We start from the raw sequence: 16,395 nt of genomic DNA on the forward strand, positions 1-16,395 counted from the left end.
GAGATAGAAGCGGCGAAGATGGATGAAGGTTGGGACGTTGGCAATTGCTTCGGTCAACACCTGGGCTTCGCTTGCGGTGGAATTGACCCAGTAAATCGAAGACACGGCAAGGCAGCTTCGGTGGGCTTGAAGACAGCTTCAGGAATTCGGTGGATCGGCGTGCGGTGCTCCTGGCGTTTCTGGCTGCTTCTGCTTCCGCTGGCTTCTTGGTTGTTGCAGGCGTGCGGAATGGAGCAAAGAGGAGAAGCCTTGGACGGCAGCTGAGTGAGAGGGAAGAGAGAGATGGATAGAGATGAGGTTGAGGAGCCCACAAGCCTTCATTTTTCCACATGATTATCCCCTTGAACCCTTCCTAACCAAGTCTTCTTCCTTGGCTCACCTTAGGCCAACAACGCACTCTCCATAACATCTCATTGGTCAAGAAAAATCTTGAAGGGGATGAATTTTAAAATCGTGGACTTTAAATTGACGCTCATCCCATCTCAATTTCATCTCAAATGGCCCACAAAATCAATTAACCTCTCAAGGCCTCAATCTCATCCTCTATGTCATAAATTCCACCATTAAACCAATTTAAGGTCCAAAATAATGCTATCCTCCTTAGTTCCGAATTTCATATTTTGAGCTTCCAATTTCTTCGACGAATTCCCAAATTGAGATCCAATCTCAATGAAGAAAAATCCCAAACAATTTTCTATAAATCCTCGACACTCACTGGTTTGGCTTGAAAGTCCAAACTCCCATAAGTTCGGTCCATACGAATTTTTGTTAATTTCCCGCGACGTTCGAAATGGATTTTCGCAGAAATCCCGGAATCTCTGAAAAATCTTCGGAGGATAAGTCAACGTTCCTAAAATATATTGTGACACCACAGAACTTTCAATTTCTGAAATCGGGTTCGAATTCATGGTTAATTTCCCTTCGACGCGTTTTTAGCGTGACCTAGACTACCGGGTAACTTTCAGAACCTTTAAGTGCAAATGACCCGTGGTTGATTTTCTTCGAGCCACTATGAAACCACTCGACTCATTGGCGACTCTCGATTGTCGTGAAAATCCCGATGATCCAAATACGGACACAAGGTACCAAAACAATAAGAAAATCAGTCTAGTATTGGTCGACGAGAATTTTCCAATTTAGTTGTGTCACCCACGATTAGCCACACATCTCAATCGAACCAACCTATATCTGATTTCAAATCGATTTATATCTGTGCCATAATGATCTCGACAGATGATCACGGTTGAGAAGTCGATTTCTGGTCGAGTTCTCAAGTCTATTTGCCTTAAAATCCTTAATGGTTTCCCCAGATAATTTAGTTATCTCTAGAATAATCAGTTCTGAAAACAGCCCTATAGACGCATCAATGAAATGCCCGATTTATTCAATAGAAAACAAGATTGAAAATCTGGGATGTCACATGAAGATTGAAGTTTAGGCATATGCTTTTACTTTTGTTCAAACTTTTTTACCGGCATGCCGGAAGAATAGTTTTTAAAATAACAGACCAAGAGTTATTGCTTAAGAAGATACAAATAGTCCGCAATAACAATAGACCAAAGGAGTTCAAATATTGTTTAGGATTCTTAATCAAATTAAATGCAAAAGTTAATCAGGAATAAAAATCAAACAACATTTAAAGTATACATGTTAAACCACAATGGTGGTCAAACTTCAGGGATTGCATGTGTAAATAAATTCAACGAAGCCATGAAGCCTAAGAAATTATATGACACTGAAGCTCAAACAAAGCAAACTTAGATTGTTTTTCACTTTGTTCTTTAAGCTTATTCTAAATATCGTAGATCTTTCACTTTGGCCTCTTGTTAAATCTGGAACACCTGCAATATGCACAACTGTGGAGACATAGTTTCTTGTATTATTTTTTAATTAAGTTATATATGAGATTTTGAAGTATAGTAAAAGATAAATTATTTTTGTACTTTTAAACAAGGAAGGAAAAAAAAAGACACACACCATATGTTGTTTATGGTAATACTTTTTGTAGTCGCTTAATGTACTTGTATTTTTGACAAAAAAAAAACAAGTACAATAAGCAGTCAAATTTATTCTCGAGTAATACTTGATACTGATGACAAAGGGAAAGGTTGCATTTAATTAAAAGTGATTACGCTATCAAAAAGCGAAGTACCCTTGACTGAAAAATATCTTTCTATCATAATCCTAATTAGCTATATTGATTGGCCTGATGCTAAGATCTGATCATTTTTTCTTTAATAATCTCTCTTATTGGAATATAATATGATCGAATAAACAAAAAGAAGACATTCAAGATTGGGCATGTCAACGAACAATATGTTCAGGCGTCACATTTTAAAAAGCCCATAGCCTTTACCAATAAGCACCACTTAAAAACGAATAAACATTTCATCTATATGACGTTCATTTGGACAAAGATACATCTACTAATCAATTATTTATCCCTTATGCACGGTTAAAACCAGAACTGAGAGAATGTTCTCTCATGTTCTTGGCACGTAGCACCTCACCTTGCATTTATGATAGGCGCGTGACAAGATACATAACATTCATATGCAAAATGGCCTACATTGGACAGATATGGTTTTAGCTAATTGTTCATTATCTCAAACTTCATTATTTTATTATTTTAATTATTAAAATAATGAAAAAAAGAGAAAGTACATTTCATGTGACACTTCACTTTATCTTTATGATTACGACGTGGCAAAGCATATTGCACAGTTTTTGCACGTGACCTAAATGCGACAAAAAAGTATGTATTAGCTTATTGATTTATCCCCCAAAATTCTCTCTCCAATTAATTTGAATTTCAAGTAATGGACAAAAGAGAGAATATTCTTACAGGACATAACTAACTTTGAAAGCAACTTATAAATAGTTTATCAAGAAAAAGTTTTCTAATAGTAGCTTATTTCTTCATATGAATAAAATTTACTTAGGAAATAAGTTTTACCTTTTCGGTTTGTCATTGAATATTTATCTCTTATTTGAATAATTTTCTTAAAGTAAGCCTTCACTTATCTACCAATTTCATATATAGTTAAACTTGGAGTTATGTTCGTTCATATGCTCATCATGTGGCAATTCACTTCACCTTATAAACATTGTCTTAGTAGTTTGTCATCAACAAGCTTTCATCTTTGCTGAGTTTAAATTTAAAAAATAAGTATAAAGAGAAAGTACATTGAAAATCTTTTCCGACATTGATCTTTTTTGACTTTTATCTCTCATTCATTTTAAATTTCGAAAAAGGTAAATAAAGACAATATATCTCACAATATAAAATTTAACCATTTCATGTAATTTTACTCCACAGACGCCACTGCACTCGTACATGTAATTGTCATGTGCATGAATTGCACGGAAATTTGGCCACATGGAATGCATTCGGCCAATACGTTCTAAACTGTCGATTTGTTTTTCTTGAAATTTAATCTCTTTAGACTTAATATGAAAAACACAAATAAAGATAAAATATCTTCAAATGACTTACATTATTCCAAAATTATCTCGTTCAACATTTATCTCTCGTTGATTTTAACATTGAAAAAATTGAACAAAAAGATAAAATATCTTCAACAACTAATTTATTCATGTAATCTAAAATTTAAATTAAAAAGATAAATATATCTTATTACATGAATAATATTCATATTTTGAAATATAACCTATTTCATGGAGTCATAAATACATAATTTATCTATTTTTTAAAATTAAATTAAAATAATTTGAATGGCAGCTTATTTTATTTCTTATTTTGCGTAATATTCTCTAAGTTTAAATACTACAGTAACATTAATATCTTAAACATCAGACAAAAAAATAGCTTACTTCACACACGAATATTCACACTTTATTTAGTTTCGCTTCCTCTAAAATTCACTCATCTGACATAGCTTATCTCATTTACGCAAAGCCATTTAACAGGAAATAAAAATGGAAAAAAAAATCATCCAAAGTCCACTTATTCGAAATTGATTTACGAGAGAGAGAGAGAGAGAGAGAGAGAGAGAGAGAATTTCTTGTACTCAATTTTGGTTTCAATGGTGCAATTCAAATAAAATTTAACTCATAGATTATGAGAAAATGATCTTTAGTTTTGACTTAATTGAATGAAAATCATATTTAAAGTCTACGGCGTTAATAAAGAAATCCACATAATTATAATAAAAATTAAATTGAACTTGTGAAGAAGATAATAGTAGTACTCTTATCTTATGGCTCTATTGTAGATCTATTTAGCTAAAGTTTTTAGTTTAAACATTTCTCTCACGTTTTGTTTGTCCGATTTGACAATAATTTTTAGTTAGTGTATTTCATACCCAATGGGTAACAACCCCAAATGTTAAACACAAGTGAAAATATCTTTGACGACAAAATATGCCCCTTCAAAGCACGGGCCTCGTAGCCAGTTGCTTTCTCATTCTCAAATTTTCATTTCTTGTTGAGTTTAAATTTGAAAAAAAAACATGGTAAAGAAAATTTTCAAATATGTTATTAAACGATATGAATATATTATGGATTTTTTTAATATAGCTTATATAAAGAACAATTTTTGATGGGATAATAAATGAATTACATGTAATTATATGTGTATTGGTTTTGCCCGTTTATGGTTAGCACACCATAATTTTGGGATAACTGGAGTTGAAAAAGAATAGAAGATAGAGGAGAAGGTTTCGTTAAATTTCTCGTTAAACTAAAAGTGTTAAGAAACAACATACGGTTGATCACACTAATTCAAATATCTTGCATGCTAAACGCATGTTTGATGACTAGTTAACTTAAAAGGGAAATTAAAAATAGCTAACAATACATCTCATTTATCATCATTTCATTTTTTGTTTATTTCATAAAATAATATCACCTAGATTAAAATATTAAAATGAAAATTGATTATATAAGAAATTGAAATTTTATGTTAGTAAACTAAGACGAATGCAAACAAAGAAAAATACATCTTATAATGGATAAATAATTTATTTGAAAGAAAAGGAAGAAGAAGAAAAAGTAAGCACAATAAATAAAAGGAAAAAAAAAGGCGAATCGCAAGTCCACATGATATTTGGGATCACAATGAATCGTTTTTGAAAAGTACAATCGTTTGAGAGGCTGTCCATATGATTACACCTTAATTCTAGGATAATATCAACTTAAGCCTTCGTTTCCAATCCAATTCAAGGTTTATCAAATTCGGGAAGTAATTAAGCTTCTCCACCTCTCTTGTGCTAATTAATGTAATGCAAACAATAGTGGAAATGAAACATTGTGGTGAGGCGATTCAACTACAAAGCTCCATCTTACCTTCTTTTTTTCTTCCTTTTTTTTCCCGGATATTAGACTGCACAATCTTTCTATCCCCCATTGTCGACACAAACCATGATCTTGAGTTTTTAATCATACAAAGTATAATTTACTGACAATACTCATAGTTGCCGTGTCCACTTCAGCAGGCTTGTGCGGATTGAGGAACCTTGAAGTGTTGGATATTAGTTTTAATGAATTTTCGGGCCCTCTTCCATCATGCTTCTTCAATCTGACCTCACTCCAGAAACTTGATGTTTGCAATAATCATTTTAGCGGGGCCATTCCTTCGTCTGTCCTCTCTAATCTCAAGTCACTTGAATTTATGGACTTTTCTAGAAATGCATTTGAAGGCTCACTTTCCCTTGCTTCCATGGCTAACAACTCTAACCTTGAGGTATTCCACCTCCTCGACAACCACAATCATCTCGAAGTAAATACGGAAGAGTCCACTTGGTTTCCTTCATTTCAACTAAAGGAGTTTAGTTTATCAAATTGTCCACTCAATAAAGACACAAATGGCATAATTCCCAGCTTTCTGGAAAGAGCTACATGACTTGAGAGTTGTTGAAATTAGCCATAGTGGAATGACAGGAAATTTCCTAATTGGCTATTGGTCAAGAATTTATATCTACTGGAATTCCGACTCAGAGGCAATCAGGTGCTTTTGCTTTGCCTTCCAATTTGAGTCTTGATGGCATGGGGCTTTTTGATGTGTCTGCTAATTTTATTGGAGGGGAGCTTCCATCTTGGATTGGTTCTGTCCTCCCGGATTTGCTTGTTTTGAACTTGTCAACCAACTTATTGAAAGGTAGAGTCCCTTCCTCAATGGGCAATGTGGCAAATTTGTACATATTGGACTTGTCCAACAATGGCTTTACAGGAGAGATACCAGAGATACTAGCTAAAAATTGTTCATTACTTATGGCATTGAAACTATCAAGCAACAATTTGCAAGGCCAAATGCTATCGAGGTATTTTAACTTGCCACTGTTGATGTTTTTGCATCTGGATAATAATTGTTTCACAGGGGACATATCACCTTACATACTAAATAGCTCCTCCTTGCTAGTTTTGGATGTAAGTTATAATTTCCTAACTGGAACACTTCCCAATTAGATTGGAGATATTCAATCCTTGGAAGGGCTTATGCTATCAAGTAATTTATTGAGAGGTCCTTTACCATTGAGCTTTTGCAACTTACATCATCTTGTTCTTTTAGACCTTTCAAGTAACAACCTTGGGCCCTATATACCCGCTTGTGCCAATGTTACATTTATGAGGTTCTTGCATTTAACTAATGACGCACTTGCTGGGCATTTTCCGGAGTTTCTTTCTGGAGCTTCATCGATTGTCACATTGGATCTGAGACAAAATGCATTGTCAGGTGAGGTCCCTAGCTGGATTGGTTCACTTCATAACTTGAAGGTTCTTCTACTACAAGGAAACAATTTTGAAGGTTCAATCCCTCTAGATCTATGTCTGTTGGAAAACATGACCATATTGGATCTCTCAAATAATAATCTTTCTGGAAAAATTCCTCCTTGCTTGAAAGATTTGACATTTGGAAATGATGGGGTATCTTCAGACTTTTCTTTTCCCTTGAGCAAATGGGATTTGACCAGTTGGACTGAGCTTGGCAAAGAATACACATTGGCTTTAACATTTGAATTAGAAGAAGTAAACTTTGTGACAAAGAGAAGGTTGGAATCATATAAGGGCTACATTCTACAACTTATGTCGGGAATGGATCTCTCGATGAATAATTTGACGGGCTTTATTCCTCCAGAGGTTGGCCACTTGAGTGAACTTCGAGCCTTGAACCTATCACACAATCATTTGACAGGATTGATCCCTGAAACATTTTCCATTTTGAAGAATGTAGAGAGCTTGGATCTGTCCTACAACAACTTAATCGGTCCTATCCCTTCGCAACTAACAGAGCTCTATGCCTTGTCAAATTTTAGAGTGGCTTACAACAACTTGTCAGGCAAGACACCAGACCGAAAAAATCAATTTGGAACTTTTGATGAAGCAAGTTATGAAGGTAACCCTCTTCTTTGTGGAACACCATTAACAAGCTGTGATGACTCAAATCAGGAACATGGGACACCACCATCTTTTAGTCATACCATAGAGGATGACTCTTGGAGAGAAGCCTTCTTGTGGAGTTTTGCAAGATCATATATTGTGGCATTCCTTGGTGTGGTTCTTTTTCTCTACCTAAACCCGTACTATCAGTGCGTGCTATTCGAGCTTGTTTGTAAGCTTATCCCATTTTTTCTCCATTAGTGATTGTTCTTCTAAGCATTTTGTGGTGGAAAAGAAATAATCACAGTGGAGAAACTTTATTTAATAGGATTGTTTTCATTTGAGTCTTTATTATGCCTTTTGAATGCTCGACTCCTAGAGTGTTTGTATTGTATTTCTTGTCATGCTAATATGAATATAAGGAGATTTTGATTTGGTTGTGAATTGAGAGAAAATAGTTTAGTTTAAAACTAAAATGAATCTAGCATCGACAAATTCTTGTGAGTGTTACCCAAGACGTGAAATATGTTATGATTGTGACCAGCAACATCAAATTAATTGGGTTTTAGCGTCTCAAGACAAGACCCCACTAACATAAAGGGATTCAATTCACCCCATGGTTGGGAACTAATGATTGGATTGGGCGTGGGGAAATTGCTCCAATTTGACAATAAAGGCATGCATTGCAGGACCACTGCTCAGCAGCCTTAGCCAACTTTTGTGCTCATTGCTTGATGAAGAATTATAGCAATAGAACTAAGCTTATCTAATACTTAATGCAAAATCGCTTGTGGGATAAGTTCGACTGTACTAGCAAAACTTTAAGAGCGACTCTCTTCTGCATATGTATTAGGATCAATGATTGGGCCAGCGTTTCTTTTCCCATCATCTTAATGTCGTTTCAAACTAAACCAACATGAAACATTTGTCAACGGTCACCCAGCCACACCTTCATTTCAAAAGAAATATGAGTTGAGCCAAATTGATAGCCATCTGGAAAGAAACAGAGCACATGATGTTGAACTACATATATTACGATTATTGAATCAGGAAATGACTTAACGCAACAGTCCAACATAAAAACATGAAGTGTTTTTTGCTAGTGATGTGCATAGAGAGCTCAATGGTGTTGATATTGGCTATTGCAAAATAATGCAAATCTCATCGAGTTAAAACTCATGGGCAACAAATTGTCGAGTGCTTTTCATTTGCCATCCAAGTCGAATCTTGTTCATATGTGTTGGTTAGATGCATCTACCAATAAGCTCGGTGGCTCTTCCATCTCAAATTGATTCCATCCTTTTGAATTTGTTGGACCTAAACCTATCAAGGAACTCGATCAAAGGTAGAATCCCCAATCGGTAGGCTATATGAAATTGTTGACGACCTTACATTTGTTGAATAATGGCTTCACAGGGGAGATGCCAAAGCCATTGGCCATAGGTTGTGTCCCATTATATGTACATGACTATCAGACAACAACTTGCATGGCCGAATGATGCCAGAACTACTAACTAGACAAGGTTGAAATATTTGTATCTAAAGACAATCAATTTGCCAGGATATATCACCAAGCATTTTGCATAGCTTTGTCGCGACCTCCCCGAGAGTGCGTTAGAGCCACCTAGGGTTTGGCTAATGGATTACTAAGCCTAAACTTAACTTAGATTCTCTCAAACTTATATCAATTCGCGACTTAGGTTCAAGTTTTTAACATATAAATGATTTTTCTCAATTAGACGTCGCCACTAATTTATTTTGGTGAGTCGATTCGAAATCCAAGAAAAGTAACGAGAGAATTACTTCACTTCTATGAATCAGAGATTAAATGAGTTTGGAGACTTGATTATGCTAGATTTCTCTAATGCCTTTTCGATACATTTTCTCTTTTATTTCAAAAAAAAAAAATTGCAAGCAGCTTACATCGATTTTAAATTACTCTTAACATATGAGGTGATCTAGTTGATGCACAATAATTTTTTAACACTCAATAAAGAAAAACAATAAATAAATTGCAAGCACTTGAAGGAAATACTTACTTGAAAGCAATATTTAAACATGCAAGCTATCTAAAAAATCTACTTTAATTGTATCTAATCTTTGTGGGTTTTTTGAGAAATAAAATCAATTAAAATCAAACAAAAATGGAAATAAATTAGATTCACATTGAGTCCAGCATCAATTCACATGAGATATTACCGATATCCAACTAATTTTGGAAATAAATTGACGAGTCGTATCTTCAGTATGAGATCAAACTGGCCACCTTATTATGCAATCGTGAATTGTATCTCAAGTGTGAGATCGGATTGACAATTTTCTATGCAATCGCGAATCATATCTTAGGCATGCAATCAAATTGTCAATTGTATACACATTTTGATGTTAGGAAAATTTCCTAATTCATGGGGCTTCAAAAGATTTCTTTTGGACATGATAATATCGATTGAATATTCAAACATTATTGCAATTTAACAAATTAGGCATAAGATATATGAAATTGAATTAATTGAGATTGTTACCTAATTTAGGATATGCTCAAATAATGATTCCGAATTTTGGATGATTGATGGATCATGGGAATCTATTTGGAATTTTCAATGAAGCAAGTTACGAACGTAACCCTCTTCTCTGTGTGTCATAGTTAATCAGTTGTGATAGGTCAAATCACCGTCCAACGACACTATCAAATGTTGACAAAGGTAGAGAGGATGAGTCCTAAAAAGATGCCTTCTTTAGTTTCACAGGATCATGCGTGATGGCATTCATTGGGATCCTCGTTTTCTCTACCGTTGTTTTTTCTCTAGTTAAATACCATCTCAACTTAGCTTTTGGTTTTGTCTGTAAGCGTATCCATTTGTTTCCTGAGCAGAGCTCGTGCTTGCAAGCATTTTAAACATCTTGATTCTCCACTATATGCTTGTATAACTGTTGGATCATCATATTTTCCATCTTTTCCTATAAACTTGGATATGAGTATTATCAAATTTTCTTTTGGTTGTGAACTGAAGGAAAGATCATTGAGGTCTCAGATACAATAACCATAAAAAAGAAAAACTATGACTCTAACTTGTTATATCAGATTGAAAAATGCTTCTCTGATTTTCTTTGGGAATTTCTACAGTACACTAGTGGAACTCACTGCATCCCTTTTCATGACCCTTTGAACTTGGTTACGACAACTTGTATAACAATTTGATAATGTCCTCCGACATTTTTGGACTTAACTTCGATAAAATGTCATATGGTTCAACCGCGTCCATAAAAGTGGCTGATTTTGCGAAGCCAAATCAACTGTTTAGGTTTTGTTTTGTAACCATTCCCGGAACAACTTATTCTATTCTTTTGTTCCGAGAAACCAAAAAAGAACATTAACTTATTTGGTAAAATTTTGTTCTCGGAAACAAAAATCCAATTTTTTGGTTCCTAGTAATAGATTTGGAACAAAATTAAGAAGTAGAAAAATTTCATTCTTGTTCTGAGAATAATTCCTAGAATCAAGTCCAATTTTTCTTTTCTTCTTCCTCTTTTGGCATGTCGTCGGCCTTGGCCATGGCCGGCGATGCCAAGCCATGGCGAGGCTCATCGACCCGAGCCTCACCGTGTGGGCGAGGCTCGACCTTGATGGGCCACCGCCAGGTGATGCCACCTAGGCGTGGCTCGGCAAGACCAAGCCTCGTCTATGGTTGGGCGAGCTCGAGTTCGCCTAGCTATGGCGAGGCTAACCTCACACCGCCTGGCGAGGCCGAGCCTCACGGTGGCACCGGCCATGGTGGTGATCGATGGCCGGCCATAAAGGAGGAAGAAGAAGAGAAAAGAAAAAAATGAGGAAAAAAAGAAAAATATAATAAAAGTACTAAAAAATTAAAAGAAACAAGAAATTTAAGAAATCTACCAAACACAATTCTATCCTAGGAATATAAATTTTGTATAGTTACTAAGCAAGTTCTTTTACTCAGAAATTGTTCCTGGAGACAAAATCAGAAAAAAAAAAACTATTTTTGATTAAAAATTGTTCCCGAAAACAAAATTGTTACCAAACGCTTAAAGCCTATTTTGTTTTCACTCCCAGGAACAACTTATTTTGTTCTTTTGTTCCTGGGAATAAAAAAAGAACAGAAATCCATTTGGTAAATTTTTGTTTTCATTTGGAATACAATCAAGAAGTAGAAAAAGTAACTTTTTGTTCCCAAGAACAATTTCTAAATTCTAATTTTTTTTTCCTTCTCTTCTCTCTTCTTCTTCTCTTTCCTTTTCTTCTTCTTCCTTTTGGCCGGTAGCCAACCTTGGCCATGGTTGGTGCTGGCAACCGACTAGATGAGGGCCAGCGACCTCGCCAAGCATTGCCAATCCTTGGTGACGTTGAGCCGCGGCGAGCTCAGCCTCCCGGTGACTCAAGGCTAGGCCTCGCTAGGCTAGGGCGAGGCCGACCTCACTAGGTGAGGTCGAGGCTCGCCTGTCCACCCGTGAGGCGAGCCAGCTCCCCGGACCTTGCCTCACCGTGGCCGGCCAAAAGAAAAAGAAAAAAGAAAAATAATAAAATATAATAAATGTGTTAAACAATTAAAAAAAACAAAAAAATTTAAGAATCCTACCAAACACATTTCTATTCCAGTAATAAAAATTTTGTAAAGTTACAAAACGCGTTTTTTTACTTAGAAATTGTTCCTTAGAAATTGTTCCTGAGAACAAAATCAGAAAAAAGCAATTCTGCTAAAAAATTACTCTCTAGATTAGAATCATTATTAAACGCGCCCTTACTTACTGTCTTTGCTAAAGCTTAGATTCTTCTTATTAGAGATTTAGCAGCATGACTGCCGGAATGAAGCTTGACTGAAAGAGCAAATTAGATTGTCTGAGTCTCTTTTCTTACTAGCCAAGGCTCCTTCTTGGATTTCCAAATTCTTCACAGGTTGCGCTTCTTTGAGACTTATTTTTTTTTATCTTTATCATAGAGTTTTGATAGATGCAGAGATTGCAAATGCGCTAAAGCAAGTTCCAAGTCTACAGATTCTATCTGCTTACATCTGTTGTTTTTTCCCGAATTAGGTAATTCTTAGTAGTTATATATGTTGTGTCGATTCATAATTTATCTTCTTAAAAGTCACCACACAAAGTACAAAATAATTTACCATCCTTCCGCTCTAGCTTTTTTTTCTTTTGTACAGAGGATGATATAGCGATTAACAAACAATTCTCATGGCGGCAATGGCAGTACTCTTTAACGAAAAAGGAAAAGTAATAGTAGAAGAAGTAAAATTATGGAGCAACAATCTTGCAAACAACTCAAAATAACTTGATAGCAAAAAAGATTATTACCTGCATATGATCACATTGTAAAATCAAATTATCCATGGATAATGAGAAGTATATAACAAATACTATAGCTATGTGTTATTTATACTATAGCTATGTGTTATTTCGGTATCTAAACTTGATTATTTGTCATATAAGGTGTCAATGCGGTCTTTTTACAAAATTATGAATTCTAAGATTCTCACGTACTTGGAGCGCGAATGATAACAATTATATTTCTCTGTATTTCTATTTTTTTTTCTTGGGAATAGGTTTTAAAATAAAAATCCATTTGGTAAAACAATGTCATTTTTCTGTTTCCATGACAAATTTTTAGCCCAAAAATAGGTTTGGAACATAAATGACAAGTAGAAGTTTTCTATTTTTCTATTTCTAAAACAAAAATGAGAAATAAAAATTCTTCTCCTCGCCCGCCTGCCCATTGCCTCCTACCACCCATCCGCCATCGCTGTCCCACTTGCCATTGCCCGCAAGGGAGATATTTAAGGAGGTCTATCAAATGAATTTTATTAGAAGAACAAGAAAATTGTGTCATTATCAAATTCGTATTTTTTACTCAAAAACTTCGTCTAGGGAATAGAAATAAATAAAAATCTATTTGTAACCAAAAATTGTTTCCAATAATAGAATGGTTATCATTTGTGTCCCTAAATGTCCATATGATGTTTTTATTAATGTTTATTATAATCCTTAAAAAAGAGGTAACCTAAACATTCAGCTAAAGCATGCAAATCACAACATATGAAAATAATATAAAACGGCTTTGTTATTAAGCCACAGCAGCAACCCCATGAACTTATTTCAAATCAAATTTGATTTCCTAAGAAAACTAATTTTCCCTCACCTATACTAGAAAATCATGAATTATCCTAAACCATGCGTGTAATGTCTAAATGAAACTAAACTAATTCTAATAACAAAATCTAACAACCTAATCAAGGCCTATTTCTCTAATAAAAATTTCAATTTTTTTGAATTTGTATTTATTTTCTGAAAAAAGGAACTCGGGTTGGGCCCTTGGACCCGATCCAGTATGGGCAACGGATTGCAATCCCATGGGTCCAGGCCATGGACAGATTATTGGACTTGTTGTATTGAGATGCTTCAAAGAAAATTTTGGCTCAGCTCATAGAATTTAGCGCAATTTTCCTAGAGATCAATCGAATCCAAATCTATATGAAACGGGTTCAGCCCAATCCCCATTAAACCCATTTTGAGCACGACAGCATTTAAGCCCATCTTTTAATGCCCTTCTTCTTCTTCTTTTATACCCGTTTTCATTATCTTTTTATTTCTATTTCTTTGCCTGAACATCCGCACTTTCTCACTTAATGTTCGTCACCCCCGGATTCATCTAAATTATCACGTTAAGGATTCAAACGAGACTCCATCTGAGACCACTTCTGACGTTCACCAATCAACTGCCACTTTCGGCCATCCCTGAGGACAGAATCTCAATATTGCAAACCATGCATTAAGTACATTACTAGAGACACGATAATTTGCAAATCAGTGACTCTCGCTCATTTTCCTCATAGAAAATTCCCATGAGAAAGGGATTTTTATGCCGATGCAGTACATGAAAACAACGGGAACAGAGGCGAGGAGAAGGAAAAACGAAGAGCAAAGCAAAGATCAAAGCGAACACGTTACGATTTCGGACACTCGACTCCATTCGTGCAGAAAATTCTGCCCCAACTGTGGACATCAACAAGAGCAGAGGCGTTTTTCTCTTGCTCCCTCTTTACTTCGCCTTCTGTGTGAGCCCCCTTTCCACAAGTTTTTTTGAAAATGTGTATATACAGTAACGCCAAATTTCTGGTGCAAATCATTCCACGTCGGCGTTCTAGAAGAAATGGTCTGACATTTATGAGCAAAAATCGATTCTCCTTCATTCTCTCCGATTCTCTAGCGCACGCGATTATAGCTATCCGATTTTGGGCTGTCTTATTATTTTTTATTATTATCTACTTTTATTCTTTTTATATCCGTATTTTTTTTAAAGAAAAAAATTGAATTGTTAATCAAAATTCAATTGACAGCAGCTCTCTAATTCTAAATATCGATTATTTGGGCGAATTATCTCTCTTAATTCTATAGTGTATTCATTTGATGGGATTGATTCTAAAAACATTCTCGGATTAAAGTAATATAGAAAGCTTAGACCTTTCCAATAACAAGTTACCTTGTCCGGTTCCTCCACAGTTAACATAGCTATACACACTTTCGATAGGCAACACACAAGATAGAGAATCAGTTTGGAATTTTTGACAAAGCAAGTTACAAAGGCAACAACTCTCCCCCGTGGATCATCATTAATAAGTTGTAATAGCTTAAATCATGATCCAAGAACACCGTCAACTGTTGACAAAGATGGTGAGGATGAGTCCTTGAAAGATGCCTTCTTGAGTTTCGCATGATCATACATGGCGGCATTCATTGGGGTCATCGTTTTTCTCCATTGCCGTTTTTGTCTACTTAAACTCCTACTATCTCAACTTAGCATTTGTTTTGTTTGAAAGCATATCCCATTGTTCCCGGAGCATAGCTCGTGCTTGCAAATTTTACACATATTGATTCTCCACTATGCATGTTGAACCATCGGATCGTCATATTTTCCATCTTTTCCTGTAAATTTGGACATGAGTACCATTGGATTTTCTTTTGGTTGTGAATTGAAGGGAAAGATTATTGTGGTGACAGATACAATAACCTTAAAAAAGAAAAAGTATGGATGTGACTTGTTATCTCATATTGACAAGTGCTTCTCTGATTTTCTTTGGGAAATTCTACGATACACTAGTAGAACTTACTGCCTCCATTTCATGACCCTTTGAGCTTGGTTATGATGGCTTGTAAAACAATTTGATAATGCGTTTCAACGTTTTTGGACTTTAACTTCGATGAAATGTCGTATGGCTGATTTTGCAAAGCCAGATCGGCTGTTAACTATCCTTTCCAAAAGTAGCTGATTCTTTTTTGAGATTTAGCAGCATGACTGCCGGAATGAAGCTTCACTAAAAGTGCAAATTAGATCGTCTAAGTTTCTTTTCTTACTAATAGCGGCTCCTTCTTGGACTTCGAAATTCTTCACATCTCATGCTTCTTGAAGACACATTTTTTTTCTTTGTCGCAAAGTTTTGATAGATAAAAAAATTGCAAATGGGCTGGAGCAAGTTCCAAGCCTGCAACGAAGCTGGAACATCCATCCTTCTATTTTTTATTGACAGAGGTTTTCTAGTTTTTGTTGTCTTTTGTTTCCTTTTGTTGTTGTTGCTTCTTTTTTCTGGGAACCATGGCACCCTTACACTCGCTTCTAGACTTTTGTCTTCTTGAGTGTCTGTTTTTGTTAGTGCCAGGCCTCCGTCTTGTATTCTTTCTTGCAAAATCAATATATTACTTACCTTTACCAAAAAAAAAAAAAGTTCCAAGCCTGCAGATTCTATCTACGTACGTCTGTTGCTCTTTCCCGAACCCTGTTAGGCAGACTCTTAGTACTTATATATGCTGTATTGGTTCATAATTTATCTTCTTAACAGTCACCACACAAAGTACAAAATAATTCACCATCCTCCTGCTCTAGCTTTTTTTCTTTTGTACATAGGATGATACACCGGTTAAAAAAAACTATTATCATGGTGGCGGCGGCGGCAGCGGTAGCAGTACTCTTCAGCGAAAAAGGACAAGTAATAGTAGAAGAAATAAAATTATGGAGCACCAATCTTGCAAAACAACTCAAAA

At 35.4% G+C, this 16,395-nt stretch overlaps 1 protein-coding gene across 1 annotated transcript; it reads left to right on the forward strand.

Annotated features, from left to right (window-relative positions):
- The first annotated feature begins 6,006 nt into the window (after window positions 1-6,006).
- On the forward strand, window positions 6,007-7,599 carry LOC120292087 (receptor-like protein 13). The gene is made up of 2 exons (XM_039309967.1): window positions 6,007-6,118; window positions 6,530-7,599. Exons 1-2 carry the CDS (start codon window positions 6,007-6,009, stop codon window positions 7,597-7,599), a joined length of 1,182 nt encoding a protein of 393 aa, XP_039165901.1.
- Window positions 7,600-16,395: the final 8,796 nt, after the last annotated feature.

Source organism: Eucalyptus grandis, chromosome 3 (genome assembly GCF_016545825.1).
Source record: "Eucalyptus grandis isolate ANBG69807.140 chromosome 3, ASM1654582v1, whole genome shotgun sequence".
Classification (NCBI taxonomy): domain Eukaryota; kingdom Viridiplantae; phylum Streptophyta; class Magnoliopsida; order Myrtales; family Myrtaceae; genus Eucalyptus; species Eucalyptus grandis.